Source organism: Pomacea canaliculata, linkage group LG5 (assembly GCF_003073045.1).
Source record: "Pomacea canaliculata isolate SZHN2017 linkage group LG5, ASM307304v1, whole genome shotgun sequence".
Classification (NCBI taxonomy): domain Eukaryota; kingdom Metazoa; phylum Mollusca; class Gastropoda; order Architaenioglossa; family Ampullariidae; genus Pomacea; species Pomacea canaliculata.
Window position 1 is genome coordinate 9662839 of NC_037594.1, and position 21592 is coordinate 9684430.

Consider the following 21592-nt stretch of genomic DNA (forward strand, 5'->3'; position numbering starts at 1 on the left):
TCTGCGCCTGCAGGTCTTGAAGGCTAACGATAACAAGATTTTATTATCGCTTTTACAATCGTGCTTAGTATAACAACCGATTCCCCCAACCTAGACCGTTGACAGCTGCAATATGTTTTGATGATAAGGATTGTTTACATCTAAAACATCTAGTCACCGGCGATTCTGAGCAAAGTATGTTATGTAACATCAACCTTGCCCATCTTGGCTCTAATTACTCGGGAGAAAAAAAAATCTCTCGATAAAATTTATTGAACCGGGCTCAAGCATAAAAGAATTTCTGAAAACAGTGCCGGCTGTGCAGTCTTTATAGTTCACGAGGGTTTTAAAAAAGTGAACTTTTGATATCTACTCCACGATATCAAGATGAAGCACAATCAATTGCTTTCAGCAAAGCTTAGCGCTCTCTTTAAATCTGTCCCCGTCCCACTTTAAAAGGAAATACACTCTGTATAAAGCAGCTGTGATGTGGACTGACCGCGCGGCCATGACCGGCCCCGAGTCTGCCAGACAGACCACTCCGATTGCCAGAAGCCCGGCAAAGGGACGGCGAAGTGGCCTTCACTGGCAATCAGTCTAGGACTTCGCTAAAGGACTGTCCACTCCGAAGCCTTGAGACTGGCGTTCACCGCAGACGTCTTGGCTCTGGCAGCCATCTTGTGAGCCCCCAGGCTGCTTTCTGCTATAAACAACCCCCCGACCCCCAGTCCTGTCAGAAGCCATCCGCGACACCCAGGGAACCTAACTAGCACCGCCATGCAAGGTTGGAGGCTGCAGTTAGCGAGGATGGTTCCACATTAGGCAAACCAAAGACTTTATGTATATATATATAATCATCTTTTGGCGAACTAGGACTTGGGAGCAATCATGGAGGTGAAGAGCAAGGGTGGGCCTGACTATTTTTTTTTCTCGACAAATGACAGATAACTTTATTTAATTCACTGTCACGAACCTGTTCTCTTGTCAGGGATGTGTCCAGCGGTGACTGACTGTGGATGGCGGTTTGATGCCTCATAGTTTCACGCTTACTCTTGTGACTCGTGATCCTGAAAATTTCAGCTTGGCCCTGAGGGCGGTCTATGTGCTGTAAGACAGAAAATACTCGAAAAAGCTTTAATTTTACTGTCATTCTTGTAATTCTGGTGGTAGCAAGTCCTTGTAGAAAACCACTTTTCAATGTTAAAGCAGGAAAGACGTGGTAGGCCTTACTCGGTTGTTCGTCTGTAAGATGAGGAAGAAAGGAAAGAAGGATTAAAAGGATGAGCTGAGGTGTCCACGCATAGCTTAGTGGGAGAAGGTAGCGATAAATCGATGTGAAGGGTAGCGATGGAAAGGCAGGGAAAAGCCGGTTTTAACTTAAAACTCACTTCTGAACATTTTCCTCTTAAGTTCAGGCCGGCGGTCGTCCCCCTCCTCTTATAAAGAAACCATCTTTGAATCACAGCTGTTTAAACAATTACAGACTAGTTTCAAACCTGTTCTTTTAGGTTAATTTTATATCGCCTATATCTACCGATATCTGTCAGATTGGTCTTTTAAGTCTAAACTTAGGACACGTCTTCAGAACTTCTTCATGGTGACCCTCTCCTGACCATGAGCGCGCATAAGGTGTGTCTGTAATTACTTTGTGTATGTCTGTTATATGTCAATGTGGGTACGTACGGGTGATTCAGTTTACTTCTGTATATTACTCCGCTGTTAGTCTCGGCGAGTCTAAACAAAGAATGTGACTAAACCGGAAGCTTTGTACAAACACGCCTCGCTTTAATAGTTAATCTAAAATGTGAATAAACCGGAAGCTTTGTACACAACTGCCTCGTTTTAGTACTACACTGGAAAAAATCGTCGGGCAGCCGTCCAGTAATACAAGTTCGTGGGCAGACCACAACAATAGTTCCTAGTAATCTGTTAAGTCTAACTGTGAATCATTCCAATATTTCTGTTGATAAATGGTTCACATTTTTAGGGGAGGAAAGGGCAGAGTATTTGTCTTTCATCTAGGGCGGAACAAAGCCTAGCCGCCGGCCTTATCCATCAGTATCTACTGTCGTTACAAGGGCCCCTGAGGAACTTGGATAGCTTGCCGGGAGAAACACAAGACTAATTCCTGTGCACAGTCGTCACTCTTTGTTAAGTCTGTGTCTGGATGTATGTGCTCTGTCAAGAGACTTTCTCCAAACTGAATACTCTAAGGGGTTAATAAAGAAAACCTGGAATTGGTGAGGAATTTTCTGCGCACTAGGATGTCGTAACACTTTACTATTCGCCTATTTTGTTGTCGAGACCCTGTCCACGATCGAGGTGAGGTTTTTAACAGCCTCGCGAAACTGATGCAAAAAATAAATGCGACGGCAGGCTTTAAAAATAAAGTGTGAGCAAAAAGTGCTACTTAATTTCTTCGACTTCCCTGTCTCGCCAGCTCATGCTTTTTACTTGCGTCCACTCCGACAGTTTTGCTTCATGCAGCGAACAGCATCAGGGGAATCCACATCAACATGGCGGTTACATTAATATCCTTGATGTAAGATTTTTTTATTTATAATGTATATTATATGTCACTTGCCTATAACTTTTTCTTTTCATTTGCTCATATTTTTCACCATTGACTTTTTTAACGCTTCCCCCTCAACAAACTTTACTTACTTTTACTTTTGTGACTAGAGCAGCTTCCCTTGTTCAAATTACCGACGAATAAAGTTGGTCCTTCTCATTGTCATTACATTTTCTTACTTCTGTCGCTAGAATGCGTATGTACATTATCCAAAGTCTCCAATAATCTTGTGACTTCTTAACCCTTGTAACTCCTCTGTGTTTCCTTGATCGACAAAGAACAACGCATATACAGGCATAACACCACCAAAAAAGTGTGACTGGTAGGGGTTCCGCTAATAATGGTGTCATTTTATACACCCCATGTTGTGTAATAAAAGCCATTGTCCCTATTAATTAAACTTTATTATTGCAGCCTTCTTCTCATTTCAAGACGCTGAAAACAGTAATGTTTTGCTCGAGTTTTAAAAAGATCATAAGAAAATTAAATATTTGGACAGCCTGATAATATGAACGCACGGTCTAGTCACAAAACTTTTCAGAAGTGAGCATTATGAGCTATCTCTACATTTTACGATCTTTGGTTCCACACAGAATGGAACCTACAAAATTTTTGGCTTTGAACTCAATTTTCCTCACTCTCTATCATCAGGAGGAAAGACTGGTCGACTATTTTGGTGGAATGTGGTTCATTTTTCGTCTACTCCTAATTAGGGAATACATGATTTAACCCCCGACCCTCCCTGTCAACGAATGACAATGCGAGTTCCGCATATCCCAGGAGGAAAAATCATAAGGAGAGGAGCAAGACAGTGGAGTTGGGGAAATAAAACAGAAGAAAACGTAAGTCAGCTAAAATACACTCATTGTAATCACAGCTGCTTTAAAAAAAAAAAACAACCCCAAAACCTAGCATTGATATGAAGGGCATTCAACTGGCTTAAAAGTCATATACTACAGAGCACACACCCATGGGAACATGAAGGCAAATGTATCTGAATCAACTTATTAAAACTGTGAGTGCATGTGTTAGTTCTTATTATGTATGTGCTTATTTAAAAGATTTGGTCTGCATGCTATAAACTTGAATGATTAATATGGACTCAAGCAAGCATTAAATAAAGGAAAAACATTTAACATGTGCTGCTTTCAAAATGAACTCTTGAGTGCCACTTTCATAAACAGCAATGAACATAAACAGTTAGGCTGAACATGACTTGTATCTTTACATTATTCACACACCACAATCAGTGAAGTCTGCATTAAATCACTTTTTTTTCTTTTTGGAAAATCCTGAGAACTCAAAGCTCTTGAGAGGATCTGCTTTCCTTTTCTGAAACAAGACGAAGTGACAGGCTGGCATCAGATGACAGGAAGACAAATCAAAGTAATGTCCAGAACACCAACACAATCTAATGCATAGCAAACATGTGCACCAATGCTTCAACTGTGGATAATATAGAGAAAGCAAGTGAAGAATAACATTTGCATGCACAATTTTAGTGTTGCAGATGCAGCATAACGATATAAGCACCATCTCTAAATCATTCTCTATACGGTAATAAACTGCTGAGTTGAGGCACATAGCTTTTCAATTAAGGTAGAAAAAAAATCAGGTTTTCCCCCTTGAAGTATCAGTGTGGTGTGAGTTTTCCATTCTAAAAGGGTCTACATTAAAAGAGTGCTTTCTGGTGATACTTTGTGTAGCAGTAAGACAAATTTCAAAGAATTTAACTCGTTGTGAACTTTTGATTTCTGTTTTTTCTTTCCTGTGAAACTTAGAACTGCACTTGAAAGAAAAAATTCAGTTTTCTTTCTCTGCACGGAGAGATTTTTGTTGCTGTTTTATTTTTTTTTGGCTTTTGGGTTTTTTTTTTTTTGCTTATGTGGTTCAAGGGGGAGAATTACATATTAAAAATATTAGATGATTCAACAGAAGTATCTACCTTTTTACTTGGGATTTCTTGCAATGAGCAAGATGGTTTGCAATAAAATACAACCTACATACATATCCATAGGTTAAATCATCATTACTAAATAACATCAGGACAGCAAATGCTTCTGTGTGTAAAATACAATTTACGTTTCATTATCTTCAGCATACTACTCAAGAACATACAAATTGAAAACACACACACACAAAAGAAATGTCCTCTCACCTGAAATTTGGCCTCAGCTCTGGTTGTTGCCTTTTCTCCATCTGGCTTTTTGAAGTTCCTTTTCTGTCGCCTAGCAACTGCCTTCAATGTCGTGGGGACTGAACATATTGAAACAGAGCACTGGGTGTTTACTTTGATTGTTCAACAGACTTTGTTAAGAAAGTTTGACTCTCAATTGTTGAAAGACAAAAGACAAACATCACAAAATAAAAAGAATTATAAAAAAGGACCAAAAAACAAGTGATCACATTGCTAGCATAAATAACAGAGGTTTTTACCAAGGTAGTCGGGAACATTTTTTAAGCTACATGGTGTCTTCACTGTCAACAAAGGCTTGTTGTGTCGTAATACTTGCAGGTCACGTGGATTCTCTTCAAAGTATGTCTGTAAAGTAAATAAACTGCTCAAATGGGATGCTCAGTTTTGAAGACAAAAGTTTTACTACTCTTAAAATGTCAGAGAATAAGAAGTTACATTAGATAAAGAGCAGAAAGTAATCTTTTTATAAACTGCTTGGATGATAAACAAAACAAGCTTTATATCACTTTCTTCTAGTATACCGCATCTAAACTTGTCTAAAAGGTACAAGAAAGTGTCATGCAGCTTTGATACAAAATGCATGTCCCTAGTCATAGGAACATAAGACTAAGCTCCAAATTTAGTTAACTACAATTTAATAAAAGGGGGTTAACAAACCTTGAGTTTCTCTGATGCCAGGATCTCCTGTCGGATTTCTTTCAACCTAGCCTCCCGTATGGCAGTTCTTGTCACAGCTTGCATGGCATCCTGCATATTTTTTTAACTTAAACTTTAAGCACATCAATTTATTTCATTTCAAGATATATTTGTTCAAGAAGCTCTGATTACATACAGCTAAAGGATTCTCAACTGCAGACAAGCCACAATCAGCAAAAATTACAATGCATGGGAAAACACTTTATAAAAGAAGTAACAAAAATATAAGCAATATGTTATGAATTGATAAACTTAAAAAAAAATTCAAGGGACAAATACACATCCAAAATAATCACAGACTTGCTTTGCTATCATATATGATTAACAAGTCATAGAGCTAAACAGATTTGCTTACCTTTGCCCTGTATTTGAAACCTTCGATTTCTGCCATCTTAAACTGAAATGGCTTAAATACACTCTCTGATTCTGCAAATAAATGAATGCAATTAATACATTAAATTATATGAACATAAAAGTACATAAGCAGAATGGACATAACTTTTTCCTCTCATAGAATCTATGGCAAAATCTGAAAAACTTTGCTTGGAAGTCTTAAATGGTTACAGATACACATACATCAGAAGGTACTTCACACCAGGTTTCAAAAACATCACAGTATCACATGTCGTAAACATTCCACTCACCTTGGTCAGTCGCCTGAGCCTCCTCCACAGCAGTAAAGAGGTCTGCCTCACTCATGCTCACAAAAGACAAAGCTGTGCCTTGCTTTCCTCCCCTGGCTGTTCTGCATTATTGACATAGGACATGACAATACATATGTGCTCAAATATAAACACACTCTTATAAAAGCATGACTAATAAAATAGCAAATTTACAAGAAATTTCTATATACAAGTCTATCATCTAGCATTCTCTTTTTAAGGCAGACAATAAGTGAAAAATATTAATTCACCATGATTCTAAAGCAAGAGGGTAATTTGATTTTAATGAGCAGTCATATTTTCTTTCAAGACAGTCATTTCGAAAATCAGAACCAGTCTCCATTCAGTTGAAAGATAAAAATCTTCAGTCCTGTATTGCTGGAATATTATGTTAAGAGGAAGAAACCATTTGCAGTTTTCTGCAACTGCTCTACCCTTAAAAGAGAGGTGAAGTGCCCCCTGGTAAACCTTTAAGCAAACCTACAGGCTCAAAACACATATGCACTTACTTTATGAAAGGTTAACAATATGTTTCCTCCATCCCAAACAACTGTATTTTTCATTATCTTGCATATTGTCCACATTAAATCACTTTTTTCTCTTTTAAAACGCAAATGAAATCAAACAACCAGACAACAATTATATCTGCTTGCTAAGATCACCATTTCTCCCTTCGTACCTGCCCACACGATGAATGTAAGCATCTACTGACTTTGGAAACTCAAAGTTGATGACATTGGACACATTCTGAAAATCAATTCCACGGGATACTCCATACTCCCTGTCCTTCTTTCTTGTGCTGCCAATGTAATAGAAAAGGGAAAAAAAAGTTGGGCTATTGTTTGGTATCATGCTAACAAGCTTACAAGTTATAAGTGTATCTGTGTAAACTAAGTAGATGAGGTTTTTGACTGGACATGTTCAACTGTTAAGAGTCAAAGGTGAAGGGAGGAGGGGAGGAATGAACTGGTACTCAGATAAATTCCAAACTCATTACATAAAGAAGACAGATGACTACAAATGATCCTAATGTACCTGACTTCATTCTTCAGCAACCTCTATGGCAGTGACAGTAATGATCTTTTCTCAAATGACTTTGCTTTTGTAGTTTTCTGTTCTTTTCTTGCACAGCTACATCCTAAAATATTATTTGTTAAATTTTCTCCTTAATAGTGCTATTAATATCAAACCAGGACAGGGAAAGTAGCAAACATATGCAATATCCTTACAGAGATCTCTAGACATTTAGCTGACCATTTCAAACAGGGCATGAAGTGTTTTCCCATCTGGCAAAAATAGGTCCAACAGAAGAATAAGTGTTGTAATTTGTGGATAGCTTGGGACTGACCATTGCATCAGGACAAATATATGATAATTTATATAGACATTTTTTCTCAACGTATCAATCACCTTTTCCCTTTAGACTGGAGATTCTGTTTTGGGTTTTCCAAAAGAGATTCATCTGATGCAATGATAATGTCATAGAGTCCCTTGTTGAACTGACTGACAATATGACACCTGTATAAAAAAAAAGTATGTTTTTACATTGCAGCAACACTTACCAAATTAGAAAAACCTTTCATTCACACAGCCATCCTTCAACAGCTTGATGTAAACTACATTCAAACAGCATATAAATGGTTAGATGTCAACAGATAGAAGCAGGGGAAACGAAGACCAATATGAGCACACCACAGATCCGTCATGAAAAATGTTTTGCCTACCTAGAGTGGACTGGCAGTTCTGAGTTGAGTACACATGCTGGAATGACAAACTGCTCGAGAAAGAGCTTCAATCTGTCAGACAGTCACAAAATATGTATCAAGTTTCAGGCAGTAATCAGCAGTCTGACAAACTAACCCCAAGAATCTTACCAATCCCTACCAAACCATTTACGCAACCAAAACTGCTCATATGAACTCTTAATTCACAGTAAGTAAAGTGTGTCCTGTAAGTAATGTAATGTGTGTTATCTAATCTGCATTTCTAGCCACCAACTATGTGATGCATAACTGTGAATGAGTAAATGTTATGCTGAAATGTATGAGAGGCATATATAATTACATTAATGCCCTTCTTATCAGAATCAATATAATATAGCAGGCAATGCACATATAACCAGTCCTGGAAAAGCATCAAAACAATTTATCTATTACTTTTAATAGAGGGGATTCCAGAGCAAAGATCAATGAAAAGCCTTGGTCTCTGACATAGTGAAAATCATATCAACAAGCATACTTGCAACAAGCAACACTTACTTGTAACAACTGTCAACAGAGTTCACAAAGAAGATGGATTTGCCCCGAATAAGTCCTAGTTTCAGCAAAGCTGCCACAATTGCAAACTTATCTTCCCGTTCACATCTATAAATAAGCAAATTAAACAAAAGGTGAGCAATCTATAATGAATATGTAATAAAATGAAGCTGTTAAACTCATTATTTTTTCCTTGCTGTTAACTAGACTTGTAAAATCCTGACCAGACTTATGAGGAGAGCATAATCTATTCCCAGTCTGTGGAGGCTTTTTGTTTATTATTTGTGTTTCTTTGTATATTGGTATGTCAGACTTGCTGTATTTCAAGAGAGGCAGCAAATGTGCGAAAGACTGTTGTATCTGTTTTCACATGGAGTTTCAAACCTGATGGAGGGGACTTTAATCTTTAAGGGAAAAAATTTGATTTTCATGAATCTCAATGTATGTCTGTAAAATATGTTAATCACTGTTGAATAACTTTGAATTTTCTTTTTGTTAGTGTTTATATATTATATAAAGCCAGTGTATGTGTGGGTAACACTAGGCCAGCAGAACCATTTATAGAGTTGAAAAGCCAGACTTCATATCTTACTGTTACTAAGTGAGATAACTTTTACGATTCGCTGCTTCTAAAAAACTATTTGTAAAAAAATATTTAAAACAATACCAGAATTAGAAGCATTAACATCAAACGAGTTTTAAAAAACCCAGCCCAAAACTGTGTTCACTTTTTCCAGAAATAGCAGTACAAAGCTTCTGTAAGAGAACACCCACAGCCAACAAAATAATGAGAAAACAATCTCACTTAATATGATACTGGGTGAGTTGGCTCTGCTCTGGCAGTTGTGATTCTTTTAGCTTTAGGATGACCTGTAAAAATAAAAAGAGGTTTGTAAAGCAGGGCAGCAACTGGAACTTGCTCTATGTTTGAAACTATAAATCTCTTCCTTACAGAGGTTTTTTTTTTTTTAATTTTGGGTTATACAAACACCACAGATGTGATACCTATTTACACCAACCATCTGTGATTTTCTTCAGAAAACTCCTCCCAAATGTCTTTTTATTTTCAATTAATAAGTATTTAGTTTTATAAGTAAATATTTACTTCAGTTTCCTGTATTTAAAAACTCTATTCAACTGCTCTTGAATGACATTTTAACTATTCTTCATAAATGCATGCACCTCCATTTTATTCTTGACCTCCTGTTAACTCTTCCTATACAGTTCCCACCCAGGAATACGAACGTCTTCATAGCTATAGCACTCAATTGTGTCGATACAGGCATATTGAATAAGTTAAGGTCCTGACAAATCTTGTGATCCCTTTAAAAGACATGTTGAAAAAAATGAACTGGCTCAAACAAGACTCACAGGGTTGTGAAGCACAAGCTTTTTTAAGTCTTTGACATCTTCACTCATTGTGGCACTCATTAAGAATGCCTGATAGATCTTTGGCAATTCTCTGTTAAAACAACAAAAAGTATAAAAGTAAGAAGCTTTTCTTTCAGAGCGTGAACATGTTTTTGTGCTAATCATTTTTCTTCTTTAACAGAAGAAGCACCAAAAACCAAGAGAGTCAACATTCAGAAATGAAGCTAGAAATATTTTGGTTTAATAAAAAAAAAAAATCCTGATAATACAGTTGGGTGAAATCTAGTAATATCTAGTAATAAATGCTTTCAATTTGTTAATGCAACTTCAATACAACTAATACTAAAGCCAAATGCCAAGGCACAAAAATGAAATAAACTTTCTTTTCAAGGAGAAAATATTTCTTTAAAAATTTTAAATCATAGTTTCTCAAAAAATTATTAAAGGCTAGATGCCTTGGCAAATATGATATGGTCATTCCAACAGCCAAGCAACTCGATCCTTAAGGAACAAGTGCTAACATGCATTGCATGCTTTTCTATGTGGAATGCAATGAATAATGCTCAAATTATTCAGCATGCATTTACAAATGAAATTACTCACTCAATCAGTTTCTTAATGTCGTTTTCATAACCAAAAGAAAACACCAAGTCTGCTTCATCTACAACAACCATCTGTACAGCATGTAGTGTCATATTTTTAGCACACACATGGGCAAGGATGCGACTTGGTGTCCCCACTACAATGTCTGGCTTTTCCACAAGCATAGGTCTGCAAATTGGTCATTCAGATACCATTGGAAAAATGTGAAAACTATAATTCATTGCTGCAAATTTCATAAGTAGCCAAGCTAAATTGATTCAATTTATAATAATCATGCTTAAGTTTTCAAAATGTAAGCACAAAATAGCAACAAAAAGGAAACACCTGTGTACAGTGTGTACCTTAGAAGTTTCTGACTTATCTTTTCGTTAAAATATTGGGCCAAAAATATTATCCAAATAATTTTTCACAACACACCAAATTATGAAAGACAACACTTAACAGCAAATGTGCAAGAACATCAATTATCACTTGTTCTAAAAGTTTCTTTTAAAATAATCACAATGAATTCAGAATTTGGGATTAAGTAACATACCCTGCTTCTAATACTAATACATGTAATAAATTAATATAATTATTAATCTATAAATCTAATTTAAAACAAAAAAAATTCTGCATGTTTATCTTGATTACTGTTAGATGTGCTTTCTTTTTCGACATAAATTGTTTGCGGTAACAATAATAAAATTTTTGAATTATTTGAACAGTAACTTCTGTTTACTTCAAAAGTAACTTGCTACCTTTGTGACTCAAGAGAAGCTGTAGGTGACACATCCACACACTTGATCTCTCTAGAGCAACAACTGCTTACTTCCTGAGGGTAGGACAAACAGAAACTTCATTATTAACATTATAGGCGGAAGACTAATGACTATCATGCTTACACCTTAGATTCACTCGGTAATAAATAATAAAAAAGATTATGAATGGTCAAACAATTATGCTTAAACTGCTAGATATTGAGAATCTGATACCACATTCAGTGTAGCAAATTTTGTTTATAAAAATTATACTCTCAGAAGGTTTGTCATCTCTTTCCAGTTTTGAGTTTCTTCTTTCTTTACCTAACAGACATGGATTTATGACTACACATATTAAGCTGTAAAGCGTTAAATGAGTAATCAAGTTGGCTTAAAAAAAAATATATAAAAAAAATTACCAGAATATTCTTGTATGCCTGGGCACAGAGTTCTTTAGATGGAGTCAAAACTACAACCCTGACTTCCTGCTGTACTGCATTCTACAAACAGATAAAATGAAGTTCAAACATTCAGATATCACAATGTATATTTACTGATTTGAATATTTACCAATAAAAATAATAAAACTGGTGATCAAAATAATAATAATGGAAATTGAAAATGCATTTCCTGATGTGGAATCGAGCTGAATGCAATGTGCACAAAAGACAACCAATGAACCAACAGCCAACCAGAAGACCCTTCCATGTTTTCAAGTAAATCTGAATACAAATAAGTAAAATAAATATAAACCATACAAATACACTTGTTATTACTTATTTAACTTTCTTTGTATTTAAGTAATGCATAAGGTGTCAACGAAAGACTTTCATTCCTGTGAAATTGTATTTGGTGATGTTCCATGTTTGCTCCTTCTCCTTCATTTCTCTACTGTTCTTTTCCAGGTCTACGCCATCATCATCTCATCTCTCTCATCATGATTTATCATTGTGTCATGGACCAGTCTAGGCCTCCGTGTTTTTTCAGATTAATTTAACCCCTTCATGACTTATGGACTGCAAGTGTATGTTAAATGCATTGCTGACTGGATGAGAACATTAGATGGGAAAGTGTTAACTGTGACACAAAGTATTTGGTGAGCCTGGTTCACCAGTAGATTTTTGGCAGGAATGAGGTAGGAAATTTACTCAGCCCCGGAATAATGAAGGAAGAAGACAAGCCTGAGTCATGACTTGTAAATCTCTCTAGTTGAGATTACATAGTAGAGCAGGGGAGTGTCGATCAATTAGAAAACTTGGAATCTGTTTCCAGCACTCAGCTTTCACCCAGAAGTCTATTTCTAAATCTTTGTGCATTACTAAAAAAGATCATAGCCATTTATAATTATATTGCCATTACACACTGATGTTAGTCTACATGTCACATCACTAAACAGTTTCACTGCTAAGAGATCACACATAAATGTAATACAGAAAAAAAAAACTTACAACTTTTGAATCCAACAGCTTTTGAACAACTGGTATAACATAGGCTGCTGTTTTTCCAGATCCTGTTCTGGCTCTTGCCAAAACATCTTTTCCTTCTAAAGCTAAAGGGATTGCTTTTTCTTGAATAGGTGTAGGTTCTGACCATCCTAATTGAGCAATGGCCTGTAAAACAAAAGGGCTATTAGTACCAGACATTTAAATTTCCAAACCTCTTACTATAAATTTTAATTTCTCTGAGTATGTTTAAGTTTATAAAAAGCAGTTTTATAGTGTACATTTTTATTGAGTTTATTACTTATGAGTGCTCCTAACAATAAATAAAAATTTTCTATTTTTGTTGTGGACAAAGTAGATGATAATAAAGATGTACTGAGCTGGATAGTAATAAAACTTTAATGAGACTTCTTTTCAAACACTTCAACATCTACTGAATTTAACTCTGAAGCTATCCTTCGTTGTTTCGGCCCTGCCACTTCTGAACGCTTCTGTGTGCGAATGAATGATGATCCCTGTACGAAAGTCTATATGGTGAAGTGGATACGAATAAGTTGTAGTATTGCTGTTTTGTTGTTGTGCTTCCATGCTGCACCTAACTGTCCTCTGGGGTAAATAATATCTTATCTCTTACACACACACACACACACACACACACACACACTATTTACCTATGAATGAAAGATTATGGATCATCAGACGTTCTGTGTGCGTGTGTGTTGTGAGAGGGCGAGACAAACTATCAATCTACCAAGTGGAGCTGAACTTTAAAACTTGGTCAAGTGGAAGGTGAGAAAACATGTGATCATTGTTATGCGAATCTCCTACATCACCTTCGGGTAATCAACTGTTAGTTAATAAATTAAATAGACAAGAAAAGAGAACACGAAACCTTCAAAATTCGGTCGTCTAGTCCCATCTCACTAAACGGCTCCATCTTGTAACATGTGGGGGAAGATAATTCTTTCGCTTCCGCTTTAGTGTCAATGAAGTGACCTCCCCTGGCTGTCTGCTTTACGTCTATCAGCTCTGGAGCAATCGACAAACCGAAAAAAGAATAATGACAGAATGTGGTATTTTTGTACCTCATTTTTCATTTCGATCGTGTGGAAATGATTTAAGGGGTTGAAATCTGTGGAATTCCATCATCAGTTGTTCTTTGAACAATATACTAACTATTAATGCAGGCAACTTAGAACGTTCCCATCGTCAGAAACTGTCTGTATACATATTAGACGAAACACACACACACAAAATCAGGCCAACGTTATACTGTATTAATAGTTAAGTAATGATTATGTCGTCTGACACATAATGACCCATGAGATGTTCTTGTTACGAGAGCAGGCAATGTCGAAATAGTCTGGTGAATGGGCAGTTAATTTAAATGTCTCTCTATGTCTAGAGCTCGGTGTATATAGCCGGCAAAACCCAGCACTTTCTTTCCACAACATTTCACATTCCATGAGGAATCAAGGTGGGCAGTAGGGAGTTTCCAGTAACAATCAGAGGTGACCCAGTGTGTGTGTGTGTTGTCTTGCAGGGTGTCATCGAGGAAGAGCAGAACAAAGTAACAGAACATGTGTACTATTGCTGAAGGCTCCAAAAGAAGATGAAGAAGATCCTTACATAAATGTATGTGTTTTGGCTTCACTGCTGAATCATAACCTGTGTCATTGATGATGCTTAGAGTTGTGTAAGTGTGCAAGTACTTGAAATCTCAGTTTCTGATTTTGTTCAACAGATACTTGAGGAGGCAGGTTTTGATGCAACAGTTGTTCCAGTGTTGTCATTCAGGTTTGTCAATCAAAAAGAGCTAGGTGCAGCATTGCAACATTATGAAAGGCTCTCTGGCGTCGTTTTTACAAGTCCTCGTGCAGTTCAAGCAATTTCCAAGGCCATTTCATGCATGCCAGGTCTGTCTGTATCAAACAACCCTTTCTGCATCTGGTGATTAGATGTATATAGTTTTATTTATTAGCGGTCCTGGTTGTGTTTTTTATTTTTAATGTTTTGATATTCATGTGGAGAATATCTTTTGACTTTCATTTTATCAATATTTAAGTTTCTTTCAAACAAAAAGTCCTACAAAGTGAAGCATAGTTTGTATGCTCTGAGAATGCTCTTACCTTATTTTCAAACAGTCAGATGTTCCCATGCAATCACTCCTTTTAGATAAGACATTAACTTGTCAATCCTATTAGTGCCTGTAACCAACACAGTGAGGGTTGGCTGTCCTTGGTTCAGCTCCCGTCTCAGGCACACTGTTCTTTCTCTGTATGTGACATATATGTTTACAGGGCTGGCTGCCTTAGTAGCTGGCTCGGCGTAAAACATCAATTTTCCTCCCATCTTCAATCCTATTGGCTAAAACTCAGTCGTAATGTCGCCTTAAAGATGTGTTTTTTATGTAGAATGTATATTTCCTTACAGATGATGAAGCAGTCTTTGACCCGTCCTTACTTAGATGTTTTGTAGTAGGACATGCAACTGCAGATGCAGGCAAGTTGTGAGAGATATTACAAGTATTTATGTTTTCCACAGAGCTTGCCCTTACTCACCTACTCATTCTTCTTCTATTTATATACCTCAAGTTGTATTTATTATTTTTTCAAATAATTCAGTGAATTTAACTTAAGCAGTTTGATTAAATACATTCAAACAGCACTTGTTTCTTCTCCTTTTTGGGTTTGTAAACCTACCATTTATATTATGAGATGTTCTCCAGGATTTCAGTAAACTGTGATTCACATCATTTAATGATCACACTTTTTTGGCAAGATGTTTTTTCTTAAATAATATGTTTGTGGCAATATTTAAAAATTTCTCATCTTCAGATCAAGTGTGGCTTCTTATATTATAAATTAGCTACTTGTTTTATTAGCACAGGCACTAGGGTTCAAGACAGAAGGGGCTGAAGCAGGCAGTGGCAAGAATCTTGCAGAACTTATCATCAGCACAGGTAAGACATGGTGCATCTATGCCTGTCTTTTTCTTGACTGTGCATCCCCTTTTATGCTGTCTATCTTAATAATCTGCTTTATAATCTCTTCATTTTGGTCTTTCTTTTTTTCTTACTTGCTTTGTCTTCTCGTTTTCCTTCTTCAGTTTTTAATTTGTAGTTTATTTCTGTGTCATATTCACATATATTTCATGTTTATTTCTTTTCAAAAGCAACTAAGTGATGACTTTCTAACTTAGACTTTGGAGAGTATCATGAAAAGCATTATAAATCAAGCAGGTACAATTTGCACTGAAAAAAAAATATTCATCGCAATGTTATAGTATAAGCATTTTCTGTGGTGTTTTAATTGATCAAATGTATACCTTTTTTCCTTAGGGAACTCAAATGACACAAGACCTCTTCTTTATCCATGTGCAAACATCAGACGTGAAGCTCTCTTACAGCTGCTGCATGATGCGAGTATGATTACTGCAGATTTCTACCTTCTTTATCACTTTATTGTGAAAAATAATTTTTGTGCAATGGTCAAAAACAATTCTTCATATGGTTCTGTCTGACCTTTTTTATTCATGCCTGATTATTTTTCCTATTATGAATGTTTGATTGGGGTCTACATGCAAGATTGTTTGTGCTGTGTAGCTGGTGAAGATGAGTGCTTTCTGATTTTCTCTATAAATAGCAAAATTTTTCAGTCTCTAACAAAAAGTTACATGCAAGTTCTTTTTTTTTTTGGGGTTGTTCACTTGCAGATTATGATCTTCTGTCTCTTGTATTAGTTTTAAAATGACTTGGTATATTAAAATAACAAACACATCCAAGGGCCATATTATGGTTCCTAAATGTTTTTTAGTTTTGTTTTTTTTTTACCTTTTTTTCTTTCTACTTTTTTTAAAAAAAAACTATGCATTTAGCAGAAGAGGAAGTCAGGCATGAAAAATTGAGGAAAGTGAAGATTAAACTAAGGTGTGAGAGAATATGAGATTATATGAACATGAACAACCTCAGTCACCTTATTTGCTTCACCTTTTACTAAACATTTGTGAGTTAGTGTGATATAGCTTTAAACACATGTAATGCATTTTTTTTTTTTTTTTTTTTTTTTGCAGATTGTAAAACTAAGGAAATAGTTGTCTATGAAACCTGTGCTAGTGAAACATTGGATGAAGACATCAAATTATTGATTGAAACTAAGGTGCTTAAAAAAAATAATGCACAGGTTGCCTGATGAGAAAAATAGCTCACTCTTCCTTACAACCAAGACGTGAACATGTTTATATTCTGTCTACATTTACATGCCTTGCGTTTTAAGAAGAAATGATGGCCCAACAAAACAACACTTTGCTTTATTGATTTTGCTTCGTGAGCCTACTTGCCATCTATTGTACAACTCCTAATCTGGCAACCTTTCCATTCTACTTCAGTCATACAAAATTATTTATTTATACAAACTTCATTGATTGTTACTTTGAAAACCATATGTGCTTGTAAACAACATTTGATTTTTATTATTTGTAGTAATAGTAATAGCTTTTATTTCAGTGTATGCAATATATATGTATATAGAATACAGGAGTATAATAAATTAGAAGTGTGACATTAAATTTAACAAAGAAATGTCATAAACATTTTCGTGTATACTTTTATGAGTGAATTATTATCTGTTATTTTGAGTTACATTTGTCCCATCTAAAATTGTCTTGGATTTGCTTTAACAGATAGAGAGGTGCTTTAAAACATGTTGTCATGTGTTCAGGGTATACCTGAGATTGTGGTGTTCTTCAGCCCTTCGGGAGTTCAGTTTACAGCACACCTGATAAAGAGAGGCATGATACCTCTGCAAAAAATAAAGGTCAGTTGGGTTTTTGGTTTTGCACTTATCCTGACTTTAAAAACATTTTTAAAATTAATTAAACCACACACACAAGGAGGCACTGTAACCTGATGGTTAGTGTTCTTGCCCAGACTAGGAGGATGCCAGTTACAAGTTTAATTTCTTGAAAACTCCTGCTGCCCATCCAGCAGTTGTCTGATTTATCAGGAAAATACATAGTGGACTATTTTCAAATGGCAGCAAAGCTTGATATAAAGCTGGATATTTTACTCATCAAATATTATTAATTTTTCTGCACCATTCTGTCTTTTATTTACAGGTGTGTGCTCTTGGTCCATCCACACACCAAGCATTGCTCAGTCAGGGCTATGAAGTTAGTGGTGTTGCCAGTAAGCCAGACCCTGCCAGCCTTCTTAAACTGTTACAAGAAGTTGACAGAAAGAACTCAATCTAGACTTCTATTATCAGCTGTACCTGCATGGTGTGATGATGGTTGGGACTATGTGTGTTTGAGAGTGCAGGAACATACTTGCTTGGTTTGTTTTTATAATCAATATGAATCACTGTGATAGTCTTCTGTGATCTCTAGAAGACCCTGAAACTTTTCTATGAAGTATGCAGAAGCAATACATTGGTAGAGGTAGATTAAATCTTTTGAAATATTTTGAGTTGATTGAAATTATTAAAATAATGGGACTTTTTAATTATAAACTTTGATTACTTACTCAATGGTTGCAAATTTCATGGTTGGCTGGTTGGTTTGTTTGTCTTTTTTTTTTGTAAATGTTTATTGCAGAAATGCATGTAAATGCTTATTATTCTGTTTTTAATGTTACACAGAATCATAGTGTTTATAAGGTTAATAGAATGACAGAATTAACAATATGTTCATGAAAAGATTCTGTAAAATTGAAACAATGATATTTTTATTCTGAAAACTTTTTCAGAATTATGAAAGTATGTAATTTTTTTTGTGTGTGTTGAGCAGTTTTTACCCTATTTATCTTCAATAAGACTGCATCATCATTGTTACTTTATCACTCGTTACTTTAGAGCTCCTAACTTACAAATTTTAATTTAGAATTCTGATGCCAATAAACTGTACAAATGCATTACTCAAGACCTGTGATGCCATTCTGACACTGAAAGCAGAAGGTTTTATAAGGAAGTTTTGTAAATTATGTGCTTGGTATCGGTTTAAACCTGCTGAATGGAGGGGAGGGGAGCTGAGCAGATAAAACACATTAACGAAATGATTTGAAATAAAGGAGCTGGAACTAGGAGGTTAGGCTGGGGAGCTGCACAGCTACCTACACCTACTTCAATACAGTAAGAATTGGTTGTCCTGGGTCCAGATCTCATCTTGGACAAGCTGTTCTTTTTCTGCATGTGACATCTGTTAACAGGGTTGGCTGCTTTGTTGTTATCTATCCTTAGTTGCTGGCTCAGTGCAGAACACCAATTCCCCGCTCCCCCTACATGCACCGATCGGCATTGGGCGGCATTAATATACCCCTGTGCTGACATTCATGAGCAGAAAACGTCTTCATGTCTTACACTGCTTTCTATGAGGTGTTGAGCATGCCAACAAAGTCCTGGAGCAACGGCAAGCCATGGTTCAACGCCACCTGAAGGCAAAAAAAGATGCATACAGTTCAGAAGACGTAACCATTCAAGCAGAAGCTTCCTGGAACTCCGGTGCAGCACGAGTTAGGACTGAATATTGAATGTGTCTCCTTGAAGTCTGCGGATTTGTGTAGTGCAAGTGTGTGAGTGAGCGTCCATGCATGTGTATCTCTTATGTGTTTGGCTATGTCAGCGGTCAATCTGAAATGTGTGAGTAGTGTACACGTTAATGTGAAACCATCAGGAAAACATTTCTCATGGAATGGAAAATGAATAAATTCTTCTCCTCCCCCAGCTACAATGTGTGTTCAGACTTTATCAGTAAAGACCTTAAGACCTCTTGTGGACTGTAGAGATACATGTTATAGTCTTTTTATTTTTCCATTGCTCTTCCAGAAACTCATCTTAATGTCAATGCAATATTTGTAACAATTGCACAACGTTTATAAATTCGGAAAGACACGAACACTTACATGTGTACGTCTATACCTTTGCAAACAGACGAGTGGGGTGGTGGAGCATGAAACAGCGGCTTAGTTTGGAAAACATGCAGCCATGCAAGTAAACCCCATGTACTCTCTGCATATGACCCTCTGCTTACTGTGCTGTCTCTAATCTTTCGCTAACACACAGCCACGTCTCCTCTCAGAGTGCACGTGACGTGAGAATTAAGGACCTACCTTAAAAAAAATATCACCAAGAACTGATGCCAGCAGAGAGTGAGCGTTCCAGTTTCCCTGCGTTGCAGCTACTAACTTCTAACTTCTGCACGAATGGCAATGGCTCTGTCCTAAAAGTCGCAGGACAAGTTCAGTTCCATGTCCCAGGCGAAGGATTAAGCGAGATTAAGTTGCTGGACACGCCTTTGAAGTGTAATTTCAAACGATCGAGCTAGTATTCAGCGAGGGGTGTAGGTAAAGTTCATGTTTAAAACAGGAAAACTAAAGGGCTGATGTAGTGAGGTGACATTTTTAGTCTAGCAATGCACTAACTGAAAGTCAACTGAAAGGCAAAGGGCAAAAGCTGCGCTAAGCAACAACTTTCAGTCGCATCTTTTATAAACTAAAAAAAAAAAAACTTTAAAAAAAACATTCAAATATAAAATGTATAATACGTTTCTCATATATTCATAATTATTCATTATTTATAATTATAGGGCTAGATGTAAAAAAAAACCCATAACTTTTGCGTATTCTCTTACCCTCGTAAATAAAGATTTAAATTTGTCAACAATAAGGTAACAAAAGTTTTTGTTCCACCCTGGCTTTCATTCTGTCAGACATTCTTAAAACCATATTGAAACACGTAGAATCAAAGCTCAATGTCCAAAACCAGAAAAAGTTTACTCAGAACCCTCAGAGGGCATGTAGTACAAACTGTATCACACACACTAATGAAATATGTAATAAATGCATAGTATATGTGAATAACTAAAATACACAGAGTAAATGAAGACAGTAATCAAATGTTTCCTTCATGACATCGTTGACAGAATTGTTAATATTAGGAAAGAATAAACAAAAAACATAATACATAAAAGAAAGCTACACCACGAACTGCAGAAGGCAAAATAAATAAGCCTCCCGCCCCTGGCTGAGCGTGTGGGTGTGTGTTCGTGTGGGTGTGTGTTCGTGTGGGTGTGTGTTCGTGCGGGTGTGTTTCGTGGGGGTCTATAAGCGGCGACACTACGGGTGATCAGCGACATGTGGTTTAATGCTTAAGAACTTCATGACACAAAGACAGCAAAGGGATGCGTTTTCCTTCTTGTTTTCGTACATCTACTCTTCCTCCTTTCTAAGATTTAGTTTTACGTATACTATTCCATTATGTCTAATATTTGGTTTCCTAGCCTATTCGAAGTCTCTCCAGAATTTTATAATTTTTTTAATTTTTTTAATCTCACTTCATCGACAGTATCGCTACATGACTATAAGTTTGTGTACACGAATTCTCAGTTGGTATTGTTGAATCCTCTGGCTACCGTTTAACGTCCAGCCTGTTTAGCTAACATTTTCACAAAAATTTCCCGTTACTATATTTTTCTTAATGCTGTCCACGCGGCGAGGGGCTGATGGCAGGGAGGGCCATGCTCCAATGACATACGGAAAGTCAGGCGACAATGCCAATCGATTAGTAAAGAAACTTTTTAATGACAAATTAACACGTACTAATGTTGTAATTGAAATACAGCTTGTCTTTGGTTTATGGTCTTCGCGGTTCTAGGCTTCGGTACGTACGTTATTTGCAATCAAAGGTTTTCTCGATACAGATGTAAACAATGCAATCTATAAAAGGAAGAAAAAATTTTTAAGTCTCTTACTTTTAACTTATTTTAATGTGTGTGTTTTTGTTATCTTTAACAAGATGTATCAGGATGTAACTTTTACTACACAAATATATCACACAGGAAAGTTAAAAGAATGGAGATGACTTTTTCTATTCCTTTAGACTTCTAGTCGTTTCGTTTTCATTCTAAAGTTTTCTATTGATAGAAGAAGTAGCGTTTACACCAGATACAATGATGTTTTTAATCATTTTTTTCTATTTTCGATATCTAATCAATCATTTGCAATTCATTTGTGCAAGGAATGACAGACACAGCCACATGATTCAAATGTAATACACAAACGCCGGCACACGCCGCTGACCCATG

General features: G+C 36.3%; 2 protein-coding genes across 2 annotated transcripts; one reads left to right on the plus strand and one right to left on the minus strand.

Annotated features, from left to right (window-relative positions):
• Positions 1-3405: 3405 nt before the first annotated feature.
• Positions 3406-13511, minus strand: LOC112564567 (probable ATP-dependent RNA helicase DDX56). Its single transcript, XM_025239471.1, has 17 exons — positions 13410-13511; positions 12524-12685; positions 11495-11575; positions 11076-11149; positions 10336-10503; positions 9733-9823; positions 9167-9231; positions 8365-8469; positions 7831-7902; positions 7517-7624; positions 6786-6905; positions 6089-6189; positions 5800-5870; positions 5406-5495; positions 4988-5093; positions 4710-4807; positions 3406-3883 (listed from the first exon to the last, which is right to left on the minus strand). The coding sequence occupies exons 1-17, from the start codon at positions 13452-13454 to the stop codon at positions 3818-3820; spliced, it is 1623 nt and encodes a 540-aa protein (XP_025095256.1). The 5' UTR covers positions 13455-13511; the 3' UTR covers positions 3406-3817.
• LOC112564574 (uroporphyrinogen-III synthase-like) lies at positions 13500-17975 on the plus strand. Its single transcript, XM_025239486.1, has 9 exons — positions 13500-13590; positions 14061-14152; positions 14262-14433; positions 14951-15019; positions 15402-15479; positions 15858-15941; positions 16589-16674; positions 17236-17331; positions 17633-17975. The coding sequence occupies exons 1-9, from the start codon at positions 13578-13580 to the stop codon at positions 17765-17767; spliced, it is 825 nt and encodes a 274-aa protein (XP_025095271.1). The 5' UTR covers positions 13500-13577; the 3' UTR covers positions 17768-17975.
• The last annotated feature ends 3617 nt before the right edge of the window (positions 17976-21592 follow it).